Below are 18993 nucleotides of genomic sequence, written 5' to 3'. Positions count from 1 at the left end.
GTAACTAAAGAATTACTGGAGGCTCAGTGTAGACAAGTATGAGAGTAAAAACGTCCAGAAGAGGACATTTGTAGAAGGGCCCCCAGACTTTTGTGAGAATTAGCTCCAGGGGCCCAACCAGTTTTACCATCTCACAGTAAAAAATACAGAAAAATCCTTTGGTGCCTCCAGCAAGAGAAGGGGGAAAGCAACAATTTTGCAGTACTCCTGAGCATTAGAGAATTCTTTTCTTCACAAGCCCTCCCTCAAGAGAAACTATTTCACCAGAGTCTAACGACTGGGCTTTTTATTAGAACCCAACTGATCTAGGGAAGGAAAATACCCAACTCCAGGTCCCACTAGCCATCCTGTGTCATGCAGTAAAAGAAGCACAGAGAGAAATTTATAGCACTAAATGCATACATGAGAAGAGAAGAAATATCTGAAACCAACTATCTAAGTTTCTACCTTAGGAAACTAGGAAAAAAAGAGCAAATTAAGTTCAAGGGAAGCAGAAGAGAAATAATAAAAATTAGAGCAAAATCAACTAATGGAAAACAGGAAATCAGTAGAGAAAATCAATGAAAACAGGTACTTCGAAAAGATCAGTAAAACTAATAACCTTCTAGCCAGGCTAACTAAGAAAATACGAGAGTTGACACCAATTACTAACATTACAATTGCAAGAGGGAACATCACTATACACCCCACGGTAAGAGAATAATAAAGGAATACTATGAACAACTATATGACCACCAGTTTGATAATCTAGATGAAACAGACCAATTCCTTGAAAGATACAATCTTTCAAAACTTATGCCAGAAGAAATGGACAATGTAAATAGGTACATATCTTTTAAAGAAATTGTATCAACAATTAAAAACCTTCCAATTCAGAAACCTCCAAGTCCAGATAGATTCGCTGGTGAATTCAACCAAATATTTAAAGTCAAAATTCTACCAATCCTCTACAGTTTCTTCCAGGAGATAGAAGCAGAGGGAATACTTCTAACTATTCTATGAGGCCAACATTAAAATAATACCAAAGCCATCAAAGACATTAAATACCAACATTTCTCATGTACATAGAACCAAAAATCTTCAGCAAAATATTACCAAATCAAATCCAACAACGTGTAAAGAGATTAGACGCCACGACCAAGTAGGATTTATTCTAGATATACAAGGTTGGTTCAAAATTCAAAAATGAATTAATATAATCCATCATATCAATGGGCTAAGAAAAATCACACGATTATAACAATAGATGCAGAATTCATTTGACAAGATCCAATGCTAATTCCTGGTTAAAAACTCTCAGAAAACTAGGAAAGAGGGGAACTTCTTTAACTTGATAAAAACATCTACAAAACCCTATAGCTAACATCACTTGTAAGGGTGAGAAACTCAAAGACTTCCTGCACAGGTCAGGAACAAGGCAAGGATGCCCCTTCTCAAAACTCCTTTTCAACATAATACTGGAAATCCTAGATAATGCATTAAGACAAGAAAAGGAAATGAAAGGCATACAGACTGGGAAGAAAGAAATAAAATTGTCTTTGTTCACAGATGACTATCATCCATGTAGAAAATCTAAATCAGGAATAAAACTCCTGGAACTGATAAGTAATTAAAGAAAACTTGTAGGATACAGAGTTCTTCTACAAAAGTCAATTGCTTTCCTAAATACCAGCAATGAACAAGAGGAATTTGAAATTAAGAACACATTACCATTTACATTAGCACTTCCCAAAACAAAATACTTAGAATAAACATAAGAAAATATGTACAAGATCTAGATGAGGAAAATGATAAAACTCTGATGAATGAAATCAAAGAAAAATTAAGTAAATAGAGAGATGGTCCATGTTCATGAAAAGGAAGACTCAATATTGTCAAGATATCAGTTCTTCCCAATTTGGTCTATAGAGTCAGTGCAATCCCAATCAAAATAAAAAAGCAAGTTATTTTGTGGATCTGACAAACCGATTCTAAAGTTTGTATGGAAATGCAAAAGACCCTGAATAACCAACACAATACTGAAGAACAAAGTTACAGGATGGACACTACTTGACTCCCATGATTTTGCCTTATAACTGACTTAAAAGACCAAGGTTGTATAACATGAACACCTTCATTTTTCCAACTCTGCCCAATAGTTCTCTTTAACTCCACTTATCTGCTTTCCTTCTCACAAAACAAAAACAAAACAAAACAAACAAAAAACAAAAACAAAAACAAAAACCATACTCCTCTACAGTGAAAAGGCAAATTCTTCCAGAGAGCCATCCTCTTATACAGTTGTTCCAGCTATCTCTTTTCACCACCAATGTTGGTGTTCTACATAACTCCTCACTTCAGTACTCACCGATTCCCTAACCCTTTGCAGTTGAACTTCTACTCTTATTTCTCTACACCTAATGGCTCTCTTAAATTGGGCTCTCATGCTTGGAAGGGAATCCATCAGTGATAAAGACCATTGTCCCTATACTCAGAGTTTTTATTCAGTAGGATTGAGTGGGGCTCAGAATATGCATTTTTCGCAAGTTTTCAACTGATGCAGATGATGCTGGTCCAGGGAACAACACTTTGAGAAGCTGCTTTCTTGAAGATGACCAAAAATCATTTAGTAGCAAACCTGAGTAGGATCTTCCAAGTCTTCAACTTCCTTTATTGCTTCAGCTCTCAAGATTCGTAATTTCCATCATCTTGCTTCAATCCTGTCTTCCATTTCATCCTTTATGCATCCCCCATTCTGACTGAATCAGTCATTGTTTTCTGTACTTGCCCCATGCTTGTATTATTCTCTCTGCCTATAGCACCCTTTTTTACTCACCCTTGCTTGTTCAAATACACAGTTCAAGTCTCAAAGTCTCCTTCTAAATGCCACTTCTTATAGAAAACTTTCCCTAAATAGCCCAACTCCCAGCCAACTGACAGTAACTCCTTTCTCTTTACCTTAGAATTTTACCAATGTATCTTTTATTCAAGGGTATAACAAGGATTTTTAGAACCTGAAGTTTATAAAATATGGAGGAGTAGTTCTTTCTAGGAATAAATATTTTAGAATTATAAATATAAAATTAGGTATAGGGCTTTGGAAGGAGCTCAGACAAGTGAAGTTCTCTGAAACTTAAGCTTTTTTAGCTTCACAGTGACCTGCCTCAGTTCTTAGTGGGCCTTGCATTTCCCCTTTTAGATGGTCATTTTCTGGGGCAGATATCTCTTTTTCTCTCCTCTTCTTCTCCTTTGGTTCCTCCTTTTTCTTCTTTTAAGGGAAGCAGGTGAAAAAGAACTACGAAGTCAGACAGATTTGGATTTAAAGATCCTTTCTAACTCACTCACTTAATTGGACTTCAGTTTCTTCCATTATACAAAGAGGGTAATAATATCTACCTTTGGAATTATAATAATATTGAATGTGATAGCAAATAAATGTCTTTAAATGGTGTTTGGGACATTATAAACACTTGATAAACATTAGTTTCACTCTTTGAATGGCAATATCCAAAGCCTTATGTAAGTAATTTTTAATTTTTCCAAAGACCTACCATTCCTGGCAAAGAATAGTTACTAAACACATATGGCCTATTTTCTATATAAAGGTTCAGAGAATATGAAATGCCTAAACATACTGCTTCTTCCTAACTTTAGAGCAGCTCTTATTATTACTCTCACATCAAGGAAACTACCTACAGGAATGAGGACTCTGTAAATTCTGTTGCTCTACTAGGACTTGGTTAATTTAATTTAATGGGCAACTGAGCATCAGGAAAGCAAAGGGGTGGGAGGATGTCAGGAGGAGAAAAAGGAAGTAATTTACCAAGACTTTTCACCCTGGTTTATATCAGCCTATTTGCTGCTATTGTTTATAACTGGACATCACTTTTGGAACCTATCCCAGTGATCCCAAGGACATCCTCAGCTGCCTGTGGCATTCACTAATGTGCAAGGCAAAAGAAACTACTTAATTACATGTTTTCTCAATGCAAGGGAGTAACAAAGGCAAATAATTAATTTTACATAGTTCCAAAGCATAACTTTAAACAATGTAAACAGCCTCATTCTAATATAAGGGACAAATTCAATCTAAAACCTAATTTTTCCATTTATGTTGATTTAAAACTGTTTTTCCTCTAAAATCACAAATGAGAGAGGAGAAATAACAACCAACACAACAGAAATACAAACAATTATAAGAGAATATTATGAAAAACTATATGCCAACAAACTGGACAACCTAAGAGAGATGGATAAATTTCTAAAAACATACATATTACCAAAACTGAAACACGACGAAACAAAAAATTTGAACAGACTGATAACCAACAAAGAAATTGAATCAGTAATCAAAAACTCTCAACAAACAAAAGTCCAGGACCAAATGACTTTATAGGTGAATTTTACCAACTTTTAAGGAGGAATTAATACCTATTCTTTTCAGCCTATTCCAAAAATAGAAAAGGAAGAAAAATGTCCAAATTTATTCTATGAGGCCACCATTATCCTGATACCAAAACCAGATAAGGACACACACACACATATACAAACACCCAAAAGTCACCATAAAAAAGAGAGCTATAGGCCAATATCACTGATATACATAGATGTAAAAATCTTCAACAAAATATTAGCAAACCAAATTCAATAATACATTGATACATTAAAAAAACATTCAACATGATCAAGTGGGATTTATTCCTGGGTTGCAAGGGTGGTTCAATATTTGCCAATTAATCAACATCAATCAACAATGATCCTTTAAGAGAAAGGGTAAGAACCATATGATTATTTCAATAGACACAGAAAAGGCATTTGACAAAGTACAATATCCATTCATGATAAAAAAAAAAAAAAACCTCTTCTAAAGAGGTTTAGAGGGAACATGCCTCAATATAATAAAGGCAATATATGAAAAACCCATAGCTAACATCATCCTTAATGGGGAAACACTGAGATCTGTTCCCCTAAGGTCAGGAACAAGACAATGATATCTACCCTTCCACTCTTAACCACTTTTATTGACATTGTACTGGCAGTCCTAGCCACAGCAATCAAAAAACAAAAATAAATAATAAGCATCCAGATTGGTAAGGAAGCTATAAAACTTCCACTATTTGCAGATGACATGATGGGTGATATTTTCTATATAGAAAATACAAAAGACTCCACCTAAAAACTGCTGGAACTTATAAACAAATTCAGTAAGGTCACAGGATACAAAATCAATGTACAGAAATCTGTTGCATTTCTATACACCAATAATGAAACACCAGAAAGTGAAATTAAAAAAACAATCCCATTTACCACTGCACCAAAAATAATAAGACACCTAGGAATAAACCTAATCAAAGAGGTGAAGGACCTCTACTCTGAAAACTATAAAACACTGATGAAATTTAAGATGACATGAACAAATGGAAAGAACTTCCATGCTCATGGAAGAATGAATATTGTTAAAATGTCTTTATCACCCAAAGCAATCTACACATTTAATGCAATCCCTATTAAAATACCAACAGCCTTTTTCACAGAGTTAGAACAAACAATCTTAAAATTTATATGATACCACAAAAGACGCTGAATAGCCAAAGCAACCTTGAAAAAGAAAAGCAAAGCTGGAGGCATCAAAATTCTGGACTTCAAGTTATATTACAAACCTGTAGTGATCAAAACAGTACAGTATAGGCACAAAAAGAGACACATAAATCAATGGAACAGAATAGGGAACCCAGAAATGAACCCACAACTATATCACTTAATCTTCGACAAGGCAGGAAAGAATATCCAATGGGATAAAGACAGCCTCTTCAATAAATGGTACTGGGAAAACTGGACAGCAACATGCAAAAGAAAGAAACTAGCCCATTTTCTTACACCATCCACACACAAAAATAAATTCAAAATGGATGCAAGACCTACATGTGAGACCTGAAACCATAAAAATCCTAGAAGAGAGCACAGACAGTAGCCTCTTCAATATCAGCTATAGCAACTTCTTTCTAGGTGTCTCCTGAGGCAAGGGAAAAATAAACTATGAGGACTACCTCAACATAAAAAAGCTTCTGAACAGCGAAGGAAACAATCAATAAAACTAAAAGTCAACCTACAGTGTGGGAGAAGATATTTGTAAATGACATATCATAAAGGGTTAGTATCTAAAATACATAAAGAGCTTCTAAACTTAACACCCAAAAAATGAATAATCCAATTTAAAAATGGGCAGAAGAAGGGTGCCTGGGTGGCTCAGTTGGTTAAGCACCTGACTTCGGCTCAGGTCATGATCTCACAGTTTGTGGGTTCGAGCACTGCATCAGGCTCTGTGCTAACAACTCAGAGCCTAGAGCCTGCTTCAGATTCTGTATCTACCTCTCTCTCTCTGCTCCTCCCCCACTAACGCTCTGTCTCTCTCTCTCTCAGAAAATAAATAAATGTTAAAAAATGGGCAGAAGACACAAACAGACATTTCTTTCTCCAAAGAAGACATCCAGGTGGCTTATAGACACATGAAAAGATGCTCGCTGTAACTCCTCATCAGGGAATTACTAATCAAAACTACAACAATATATTACCTCATACATGTCAGAATGGCTAAAATCAACAAGAAACAACAGGTGTTGGCGAGGATGTGGAGAAAGGGGAACATTCTTGCAATGTTGGTGGGAACTGGTGCAGCTACTTTGGCAAACAGTATGGAGGTTCCTGAAAAAGTTAAAAATAGAACTACCCTATGATCCAGCAATCATGCTACTGGGTATTTACTCAAAGAATACAAAACCACTAATTCAAAGGGATACATGAACCTCTATGTTTATAGAAGCATTATTTGCAATAACCAAGATATAGAAGCAACCCAAGTGCCTATCAACTAATGAATGGATCAGGAAGATGTGGTATGTATGTGTACACACACACACACACGTACACACGCACACATGCACACACACAATGGAATATTATTCAGCCATAAAAAGTAATGAAATCTTGCCATTTTCAATGAATTGGATGGAACTAGAGAGTATTATGCTAAGCGAACTAAGTCAGAGAAAGAAAAATACCATATGATTTCACTCATATATGGAATTTAAGAAACACCAAGTGAGCAAAGGGGGAAAAAAAAAGAGGGAGAGAAGCCAAAAAGCAGACTCTTAACTACAGAGAACAAGCTGATGGTTACCAGAAGGGGGGTGGCAGCGGGATGTGTTAAATAGGTGATGGGGATTAAGGAGTGCACTTGTGATGAGCACTGGGTGATGCAAAGAAGTGTTGAATCACTATATTGTACACCTGAAACTAATATTGCACTGTATGTTAACTAACTGGAATTAAAATAAAAACTTAAAAAAAACTGTTTTCTCTCAACAAAAAGAAAAAAAAAACAAGTCCCATTCTTGATCGGCAAAAATTATAATAAAGAGCTAATTTTAGTAGTATGTGAATTTATTGATACTAACTGTAAAATTAAAAAAGGGAGTCAAAATTTCTGGTGTGCCATTTCAAGCCATTTAGCATGGTATACAGGAACATTTTGCTCACTCTACATTTAGTAGAACTTTTTCCAATGCGTCAAATATGAAATATTCCTAAACCCATGGGCAAAAAGCAAGTGATAAGAGTCTGTTCCTATGTTGATGACACTGATAGTGGCCTAACAAAGTTTAGAAACCATTATCTCAACAAATAAAAAAAATTCTATTTGATATTAAGCCACAAAGAGAGAAAGTTTAAAATTCAGTTTTCATTAGAAGTGGCTCTATAGGGTGCCTGGATGGCTCAGTCAGTTGAGCATCCAACTTTTGGTCTCAACTCAGGTCATGATCCCAGGGTCATGGAATGGAGCCCAACATCAGGCTCCATGCTAAGTGTGGAGCCTGCTTAAGATTCTTTCTCTCTCTCTCTCTCTCTCTTTCCCCTCCTCTATTCATGCTCTCTTTCTCTTAAAAAAAAAAAAAGGGAAGTGGCTCTATTGTATTCTATCTCAATTTTAAAAAATAAAACAAAGGAATAATCCTGTCTAGATTTATGGAGCAGCCCAGAATAAGAACTTTGAAATATAAAATATAAAACCACATTTATAGGACACAGAATTTAGGAAGAATGACTGTCCCTTTCACCTAGAATTAATTCTAGAATTGGTGTATTTGAATACCATCCATGTGGTCAGTCCAGGGCTGAAATCTATAAGAAACAATTCAAAATAATGCATGGTTATTTTTGCTTATTAAATAATAAAACAGTTGTTTAGTAAATAATTTTTTCTTGGTAAATATTGGGAAAAAATTGAAATAATCCATACCTTGATTAAGATTCCAAATAAACAAATAAACTGAACAAAGCTAATTTAGAAAGTACCACCTGTTTGACAGAGTTATATTAGGTAAAATTTACAAAGAAATTAGAGTCAACAACAAAATATTTCTCTTACCTGAAATGGAAGATAGTTTCAAGAGGCCAAATCTAAAACATGGCATAATTTTGGTTTATTTAATGGATTCTTTTGGTTAGTAACCTAGCAATCAATTACCTATTCTACAAGTAGAATCACATTTAAAATGAACCAACTATATCATTTCTGACCTCTGGAAACTAAATTATCAGATTAAAAAATAAGGACTTCGTAAACAATAACTTGAAATATGTATGTTCAATATTGTCCCTAGTCTATAATAATAATGCTACCAATGGATTTTACTAACACATTGGTCTAGGCTACTGAGATTTACTTACTGAACACAGGTCTAACAAAGCAAGCAATGTTGAAATCTTACCCTCTGGCCAGGACTTATTGAGAAGGAAATGTTCTCTAATATGGCATTTCCACCATCTGTATACTTTGCTGTAAGGTCTTTGACTGTCATTTGGCCCCCTGAGGGCCAGATGTCATCTTTCCTCACATGCTGATTCTCAGTAATCATAACTTTTGAGAGCGGGATGTCCTTGGATGGTTTGAATGGCTTGCTAGGTGGTTTACTTTCTTCTGTAGGCATGTCAATAAACTTGAAGACTCGGCTCACAGATCGCATCTGAAATGAAATAGCAATGTTTCATTTTTGTTTAATAACTGCAGGCAATGCCATAATTAGTGTGATGTTTCCTTAAAAAATAACATGTAAGATGTGATGCCCGACCGTCGTCACTTGGTTATTTGTCAGAAGGTTTTTCAATGAACTAACAGGAAATAATTGGATATAATTAAAAGCTTAACCAAAGAGAATTAAATAGGATTTATATAAATGGGCTCTGTATAGACCTGTTTATTTTTGTGAGTCTTTAATTCTCAGTTATGCAAGCCACACATAAATAGCCCAACTATACTCAAAGGAATAGATGATGTCAAGAGGGAAATTTTTTTCTTCAACTATGAGCAACACTGCACACTCTTGTATAACTGGTATATTATGATAAAATGTTCCACACCTCAAAACCACTACTAAAGATTCTTGCCTTTCTCTCAAACGGCCTTAAAAACTATCTACAATTTTAGGGGTGCCTGGGTGGCTCAGCTGGTTAGGCATCTGACTCTTAAATTTGGCTCTGGTCATGAGCTCATGGTTTGTGGGATCAAGCTCCATATCGGGCTTCACGCTAACAGCATGGAGCCTGCTTGGGATTTTCTCTCCCTCTCTCTCTGCCCCTTCCTTGCATGTGTGCTCTCTCTCTCTCTCTCAAAATAAATAAATGAACTTTAAAAAAAAACCTATCTACAATTCTGTAAGTCAGCTGGGTGGCAATGAATCCTTGATGCTTAGTAAATTTTGAATGACTTCACAATAATCTTCAAATAAATTTAAGTCCTTGTCCTATATTTGTAGTTAAATAATTACATTTTAAATCTAAATAACCTCCAGATCAATATCCACTGCTGAGCAAAATGTCATTGCATATAAAAGTTGTGTTTGAAATTAAGTACACATTTGCTTTATAAGCCTATTTAATACATATACCTTTAATGTGCACAGAAATGAAAGAGCTCAACTATTTTTAAAGGTGCTTAGCTTAATTCTTTAACAAGAACACATTCTGCTGAATAGTTATGATTGGAATTTGGAATATAATTTTATTTATTTATTTATTTATTTATTTATTTATTTATTTATTTATCTATTTATTTTTAATGTTTAGTGATTTTTGAGAGAGAGAGAGATAAAGTGTGAGTGGGAAAGAGGCAGAGAGAGAGGGAGACATAGAATCAGAAGCAGGCTCCAGGCTCTGAGCTATCAGGACAGAGCCTGGGGAGTGGGGGCTGGAACCCACGAACTGTGAGATCATGACCTGAGCCAAAGTCAGACACTCAACTGACTGAGCCACCCAGGCACCCCTGGAATATAACTTTTAAAATAGGCTTACAAATAACAGGCACTTAATAAATATTTGAAAAAAATTAATAAAAGAATAAATATGTGAATGATTACATATACATGAATAAATCAGTGAATAACAAGAAAGAGCTGAAAACTGAATTCACTCAATTTCTATTTTTAATATATCATCCTTGATGGTTCAGCCCTTCCCAGGTATTAACTGCTTATTCAACAGAAATTTATTGCTTTTTTTGTCTTAAAAGTAATTATTGATTCTAGTTTTACTCAGTCAAGAATTCAACCCTCTCCTTTACAATGTTAATTTATAACCTTATTTACAGTTAAGGCTTAGATTATTAGAAATTATTTCTTATATTGCCTGTTTTCACATGCTATTGATCAAGTTTGCTATTTGTGAAGTTCTTCTGTCTAGTAATGTGGTTGCTTCATTTTTTTATCTTGAAAATACCTTCAGATTATCTTCAATAATTTTTCAAGATTCAAGAGGAGAACCCTTTTAAGCCAAATCCATTGTTAATGAAAGTGAAAAGTATCTAAAGCACACATCCATTACAAATAACTCTAGAATGGCTCCCACACATGATATTTTCAAATCCAAATTATGAGTGACTTTCAGAGGTTGTTAAATACTGATTCAGTTATTTTTTATTAACTTTGAATTAAAGTATACTCTTGCATTTCATTGTCATTAATTTTCCTAGAGAGCTAATTGATCTGGAAGGTCAATTAGAACTGTAAATAATGCTGAGATGGAAATGCCAGAGAAATAGCTCAAATGCATTTAAAATATTTTATTGTATTCATCATGCATAAAAATAATATTACTCTCTTAAAATCATTGAGAGAAATGTAGCTTAGTTTTATAAAATAAAGTGAGACTGTTGACATCTCTGTACATCAATGCAAAGAACTCTACACTAGTCTTCAAGTGCTTTAGCACATCAAGAAAGCTACTATGTATCAAAAATCCTTCATACTTTAATACTTCCAAACAGTGAGCAATTAAATATTGCTATCTAAACTACTCCAAATTATATGCAATGTTATTAGAAAATTATATTTAAAATCACTATTTTGGCAGCACTGACATGTATATAATTTGTGTGTGTGTGTGTGTGTGTGTGTGTGTGTGTGTGTGTGTGTGTAAGGAGTTGTGAAGACCATAGCAAATTACTATTCCATTAGTGAGGCTTACCATTGAGGGTGAACCTAGAACTTCAAAGTCAAATGCAGTGGATTGTACCTACCTAATTTAGAAAATGAAATTTTCTTTTTCTTAAGTTTATTTATTTTGAGAGAGAGAGAGAGGGAGAGAGAAATAGAGAGAGAGAACAAGCAGGGGAGGATCAGGGAGAGAGGGAGAGAGAGGATTCCAAGCAGGCTTTATGCTGTCTGCGTGGAGCCTGACGTGGGGCTTGAACTCACGAACTGTGAGATAATGACTTGAGCCAAAATCAAGAGTCAGACACACTTAACTGACTGAGCCACCTAGGTACCCCTGGAAATGAAATTTTCAACTCATCATCTTTCATATAGTCTAATTGCTTAAAGTTACTATAGTTACTATAGTTACCCACAGCATGGTCAAATATCTCTGACCAAGAACAAGTTCTTAACAACGGGTACTCATCCACAGCATACAAGCAGACACTCATTCAGTTCAGTGAATTAGAACATTTTCTGATGAGGAGAAAAGGTGGTTACTGCAGACACCTGTATCATGGCCAGTTTTGTAGCTACTAAAATGCCACTGCTGAATAGATGATGTGGCTAGATGATATTATGAATTACTAATCCCTTGTACCTCAAAGGCTCTCCAATTATTATATTCTACTTCCATTCTACTTGCTTTTTAAAGGGAAAACCACAATAGAACCAGAGCGAAGAAAATCAATTCTGGTCTTTTAAGTTTCAAAAATTGGCTTTTAGAACCAGCGATGGATAGTTGAAAATTCTTAGCTACATGAATATTGACTTTAAAGTTTCAAAAATCAAAGTCTGAAAGACTCAAATCACACTGTTTATGCAAAAACAGTAGCCAGAGATTAATTTATGATAGGTGAAAAACAGTTTCTCTCCTCACTACATAATCTGACTCATGAATGGCGTTTAACAAAAGGGCTTAGACACCAGTTCCTCTAAAAATGAGTCTTGCCCTGCAACCAAACTCAAGTTTTATCCTTGGGTAGATTTAGAGGACTTTTGGAACACAAGAGGTCTATGCCTCAATTTCTAGGTGGAGGCCTGGAATTAGGCATACCTTAGAGAAACATCCTAAGCGCCTGGAATGGCATGGAAGCACTACAGTAGACATGGGTGCTTGGCATGTCTAGACCCAGATAACTTGACAAAGCTTCAGATTTTCCTGTATTTCTAGAGGGGTGTTGAAGGGAAGCCAAATCCCAATCCTTTAATCCCTCAGGGTCTTCCATGCCCAAGGCATGGAAAAAGTTGAGAGAGAGAGCTCATCAAAGAACTCACAATCAGGATCAGAAGAACAAAGATTCAATCTCCCTGCACTGTACTCCTCTAGGTCAAAGAGCAACATCAATGCCTCAGAGACAGAGCACAGATAAGGGGCAACCTATGGCCAGATGCTCCCTCCCCTCAGGATCTAGGCATTCGGTAAACTCCATTCAGAATTTAGATTCACTTCCAATAAGATTTCTGAATACACTGACATTGCTTCTTGCACTCAGCAGCATGTGTGTTCAAGTAGAAAATAAATTCAACTATAGCAAAAGTGGAGTCATATTTCTTACACACTTGATTTAATAGCTAAAGATTTATAGCTGACCCAGGATGGACCCAGGTTTGGTGGAACTTAAATAATTGAAGGGACTCTTACATTAAAGACTCAACATTATGCATTAATGGGGCACCTGGATGGCTCAGTCAGTTGAGTGTCTGACTCTTGGTTTTGGCTCAGGTCATGATCTCATGATTCAAGGGTTCAAACTCCATGTCTGTGTTATTAGCACAGAGCCTGTTTGGGATTCTCTCTCTCTCTCTCTCTCTCTCTCTCTCTCTCTCTCTCTCTCTCCCCCCCGTCTCTCTGCCCCTCCCCTGCTCACACATGTTTTCTCTCTCTCTCTAAAAATAAATAAATAAACTTAAAAAAATGCATGTATAATTAAGTATAGGGCCTCTGAAGGTGCCCATGCAAGAGACAGAACCTGAAGCTTACACTCCACAGGGTTAATGTTAAGCCCACATTACCTATTACAGTAACCTTATTCAAAGCATTCCATGTTGTATCCTTCCCATCTAGCGTTTAGCACTATGCCGTCCCTTAATAAATCTTTGTCAGGGATGAGTGAATCCATTGTTCTACCTCATATGCAGAAAGTAGTATCTGGGCAGGGCAAATGACAACGCTAGGAGTCCTTCAGTAGGAAATCGGGGCTGCAACCGTACCTCACAGCTTCTCAGTCTGAAAATACACGTTGCTATTTGGATTTGAAGTGGCAACATGCCAAACGATTTTTAGTCTCATCTAGTTGTTCTGAATTGAGTTTTTTTTTAAATGTTTATTTATTTTTGAGACAGAGAGAGACAGAGCATGAGCAGGGGAGGGGCAGAGAGAGAGGGAGGCACAGAGGCTGAAGCAGGCTCCAGGCTCTGAGCTGTCAGCACAGAGCCCGACGCGGGGCTCGAACTCACGGACCGTGAGATCATGACCTGAGCCGAAGTCGGAGGCTTAACCGACTGAGCCACCCAGGCGCCCCTGAATTGAATTCTTTTTAACGTAACTTAATCCTTTTTCTAATTTAGAGTGTCTATTAGCATTTTCAACTGATATGTGAAAACCACCGTGCCATTGGATGGAAATTCAGATTTGGCAATTATCAGAGTGACTGTAGACTGTAGACTAGCTGCCTCTTCCTGTGCAGTGAAGGGGCTGCCCTAGGAGGCATGAGGGGCTGCTCTCTGTGGCCTGCTGACAGGAAAGTCTCAAAGTAGCCATCACTGGCTGAGGTGAGAGCACTTGTCTTAGAATTCAAGAAGTAAATGCTGAGGGCAAAATGACACTCAGGCGCTGAGACGCTCAACCTATTCTTCACGTGAAGAGGAAAACCTGACATAATCTGTACAGACTTCTATAAAAGTTGAGTTTAGCCACAATGAGGTGGCATTTTTACTTGAGAATCGGCTGCTTTAAATTTCTGGTTTTGTTATTTAAATTTATTATGCTGCAAAAATTCTCCTAAGTCAATCTTTAAAACTGAATCTCATTATCTTTATAATAATTTCTGAAGTTACTAAACTAAGGATCAGGAGAACAAAGTCTTTGGGGAGTGTGATGGTCTTAACAAAAAGAAAGCTCCACAATCTTATCTCAACCTTATTTTTTAACGGATTTGTTCAGTGAAAAAAAAAAAGAATGATTCCTGATGTTCCTTTTCCCTTTCTATTGACAAAGAAGGAAGAAAAGGCTTAAAGACCTTTTCTAGAGTAAGTTAGAAACCCAGACTCCTCTCCCTCAGGAAAATATTTGCTCTGTTTCCTTCTACCCTTTTGGTTGTTTAGAAAACAGGGCATCAAAATTATGCATTAACACCTAGACTATATGCATAATGCCAGAGGAGCCATGATAACAGAAAATATATTTCATAAGCCCGACATCTGGCTGGCAATACTGTAAAGAGATTTCATAACTGGTTGTTCCAGGAAGATGACAAGAAATAAATGTGAGGCAAATCATCAGCAAAACTGATACAATGTGAAAAACTTCACACACTTTTTAAAAAAAATTTTTTAATGTTTATTTATTTTTGACAGAGAGACAGAGCATGAGCCGGGGAGGGGCAGAGAGAGAGAGGGAGACAAAGAATCCAAAACAGGCTCCAGGCTCTGAGCTGTCAGCACAGGGCCCGATGCGGGGCTCAAACTCACAAATGGTGAGATCTTGACCTGAGCCGAAGTTGGACGCTCAACCGACTGAGCCACCCAGGCACCCCAAAACTTCACACACTTTATAACAGAAATGTTTAAACTGCGAAGTACATAAAAGGAAGGTTTTAAATCATCAATCCTTCCTGGCAGGCCCAAACCAGATGCTCTTCAGAACTTACTAATACACACCTGAAACCCGGAGCCACATTACAGTCATTAGCATAAACTTTAGGCCATGCACAGAGACTTAGGACATCATGGTTATCATGAAAACTGATTCTCTGTTCAAAACATATTCCTGAAACTTTAGGTTATCTTTTTGTGTCTATTACTTATGCTTGAGAATTTAAAAAGTCAGTCAAGCACTGTAATGCTATCAATTATTAACAGCATAAGTGAGTTACTTATACTATATACTCTAATCCTTTCTAAATTATTATAGCTTCCTGTTACATGAATTGTTTATTGCCAACCTGTAGCAAACCACATGGCAAATCAATGTCACTTTTTCTGACTGCAAGAAGCAATAGAGATAGTGTTCCTGACACAAGAGAAAGAAAACCCATTACAACCAAAGACAAAAGGCATATCCTGAAAAACACAGAGGTATCAAATATGTTGTCCTCTATTTTCAATAACTGAGAACTTTAGTAATCATGATACTAAGTGTGCCAACGGGCAAAAGAAAACTCTAAAACTTACCCTTTAATCTGAAAGGTCCCACATCGCTTATTGAATCTACTACTCAAACTTGAACTTACTTACACTCTATCTGGTATTATCATTTTTAAAAAGCTCATGACAGGCCATCAGCAAGTGCTTGATGAATAAAATTGGGTCAATGTGGTATTCATTAAAAGTATTTCAAAGGAAATCTCAAGGAGTCTAAAATATCACATCAAAATATTCTTCCGAGGTATATTTAATAAGATTTTTCTCTAAGCATCTTAATTTTGAAATATTTTGGCTTCCCCAAAGAACTCTGTTACTAAGAATCATCCTTTATATGTTATATATCTATATCTATATCTATATCTATATCTATATCTATATCTATATCATCTATCTATCTATCTATCTATCTATATCATTAGCTAATATATAGGGCAGAAATGATCACTGGTGTTCCATCAATTCTATGTAAATTCTATGCCATAGACAAGAGGTTAGCAGAACTATGGCCAAATCCAGCCATACCCACTTGTTTACATTAGCTGAGCAGTTGCCATAACGACCATATAGCTCACTAAACTGAAAACAGTAACCATCTGACCCTTTGCAGAAAATGTCTGCTGACTCCCTGCTATGACACACACAAAAAAATCAGAGCCAAAATGGATTAGAGATCATCTAATCCAGTGATTCACAAATCTAGATACACATGAGAATCACCTGGAACACTTTTAAAAATATGGACCTCATGCTCAGTCACCCTGCCTCTGACCCAAAGAATTGATTTAATTGATCCTAAAGGACGCTACATAACCTATATTTTTATGAAGTTTCCTCATGTGCTGTGAGGTTGAGAACTTCTAATCTAATCCATTCATTCTTGGTACAAATGAAAAAATTGAAACACAGGAAGTTAAAGTGATAGACATAAAGCTCAACAAATTTTCTCAACTTTCCTCAACAAATTTTCTCAACTTTCCAACACTCTGGCAATCCTTTATGGCTCTCATAAGCCTCTCCTACTAATTCAATATTTTAGAACACCTCAGTGGCACTTTCTTTCTCTTTGTTGGCTCTAGTAACAGACTGGTTGAGAGTTCTTGCACTCTGACCAGGAGTGGTGAATCACTGGCATTTAGCAGTCAGGGATAGTGGCAGAGAGGTCTAATTCCTCTGAGCATCTAGAATAATGCCTATACACATGCCAATCAAGACTTGAAATCTTTCATACCAAAAGGATGCAGAAGAGAATGTCAGAGCTAACACAGACCTTAGAAAATTTCTAACCAAACTGTTTCCTTTTACAAAGTTGAAAAGTGAAGCCCTCAAGGGAGTTAGGACTTGCCTAAGGCAACATGACATCTTGGCGATAAGGCCAGAGTGGAAAACAGAGTAGAATGCAACTGTTCAGGACAGAAAGAAAATGTTTGGATGAAAAGAAGTTTGGGGACAGATGTCACAAATGGAAAACATGCCACAAAGCCTCATGAGAACAGAAAAACAAAGAAAGATATGATCAACAGACCATTAAAAGAGGGGAGGGTTGCCTGGTTAGCTCAGTCAGTTAAGGGTCCGACTTGGCTCAGGTAATGATCATGGGTTCGAGCCCTACGTCGGATTCTGTGCTGACAGCTTGGAGCCCGGAGCCTGCTTCAGATTCTGTGTCTCCCTCTCTCTCTCTGCTCCTCCCTTGCTTGCGCTTTCTCTCTCTGTCTCTCTCTCTCCCTGTCTCTCAAAAATAAACATTAAAAAAAATTTTTTAAAGAGGTTAAAAAATAGGAGAAATGAATCCTCCCCTCAAATTCTTATAGCAAAAACTGCTTTCAATACAAGAGAATTAGGCACCAGGAGCAACAAAGAAAAGCCCTTTTTTCTTCCCATCAGATTTCTTGTTGATCATTGTACCATCAGTCACCTGATCCTTACTGGAACCCAAAATAAACACAGGCAATAAAAGGATAAAGGAAAAACAGAGGGAGTTTCTATTGACAGAAAACTCTTCTCAGATTGCATCAATCTTGCAAGAACTTTCTGGAATCTCATTAACTTGAATCTAAAGTGTGCGCCCTGCAGATATGCAGTCTTCCCTGCTCATCCTGCTGGCCTTCTTCCTCTTGTGTTATTATCAGGAACACACAGTACAACAGGCATGTGTTATCTGCTGCTGTCCTTAGAGAATGAAGGAAGCAGGATAATTTTCATATGTTCAGATCTTGTAGTTGTGATATCACTAAGTGGTAGACAGTCCTGAAAATACATGAATTGTCAATTGCCTCATTCAAAGAAGAGACTTTGAGTGTGGGTAATTTATCAGTCACTGGATGGCTTGGTATTGCTAAGTTTGAAACACCACCTTTGTACCCATTCTAACTCTTATTTATTTAATCTTCATTCATTCATGGAGGCAGAAATATAGGTATGCACTGCCTATTTAAGATATATAATGCTTAAGTATCTAACAATGGGACAAAGAGAAGCTTTATGGTACTAAAAATGCCAAGCATCTTGTGAATCCAAAGAAAATAAATCAGTACACAGATTTGTTAACTAAGAATACAAAAAAAAATTTTTAAATTATAGCTTTAGCAATAACAACTGTAATTCTTACAGCACTTCAAGTATGGAGGTAAAAAGAATTAACACTTCTTTTTTCACCCCATGTACAGAATGGTGTAAAATATACAAATGAAACTAACAGACATATACACAATTCGTGTTAAAATGAAGAGTGAATCTGAAATAACAGCTTTAAAAAATTTTTTTTAATGTTTATTTATTTTTGAAGCAGAGAGAGACAGAGCATGAATGGGGAGGGTCAGAGAGAGAGAGGGAGATACAGAATCTGAAACAGGCTCCAGGCTCTGAGCTGTCAGCACAGAGCCCGACGCGGGACTCAAACTCATGGACCATGAGATCATGACTTGAGCCGAAGCTGGATGCTTAACCGACTGAGCCACCCAGGCACCCCTGAAATAACAGCTTTTAAAACACTGTTATATCAACCAAAATAATTAGAAATTCCTTAAAATGGGGATTTCCACTGGGAATAATTAAATTTGACTCTATGATAATTTTATTATTTTTTAAATTTCTGAGGTGATTCACAGAGTATTAAACTATATCG

The 18993-nt window shown here is 36.4% G+C and overlaps 1 protein-coding gene across 1 annotated transcript in view; it reads right to left on the bottom strand.

The window, feature by feature from the left end:
- CFTR (CF transmembrane conductance regulator) overlaps window positions 1–18993 on the bottom strand; it is a 182340-nt gene that overhangs the window by 31703 nt on the left and 131644 nt on the right. The window contains exon 22 of the mRNA XM_042922907.1: window positions 8748–9002. Within this exon, the coding sequence (XP_042778841.1) occupies window positions 8748–9002 (255 nt within the window). The remainder of the gene's footprint in view (window positions 1–8747; window positions 9003–18993) is intronic.

Source organism: Panthera leo, chromosome A2 (assembly GCF_018350215.1).
Source record: "Panthera leo isolate Ple1 chromosome A2, P.leo_Ple1_pat1.1, whole genome shotgun sequence".
Classification (NCBI taxonomy): domain Eukaryota; kingdom Metazoa; phylum Chordata; class Mammalia; order Carnivora; family Felidae; genus Panthera; species Panthera leo.
The sequence above is the reverse complement of the archived record's forward strand: the minus strand, read 5'-3'. Positions and strand labels throughout refer to the sequence as shown.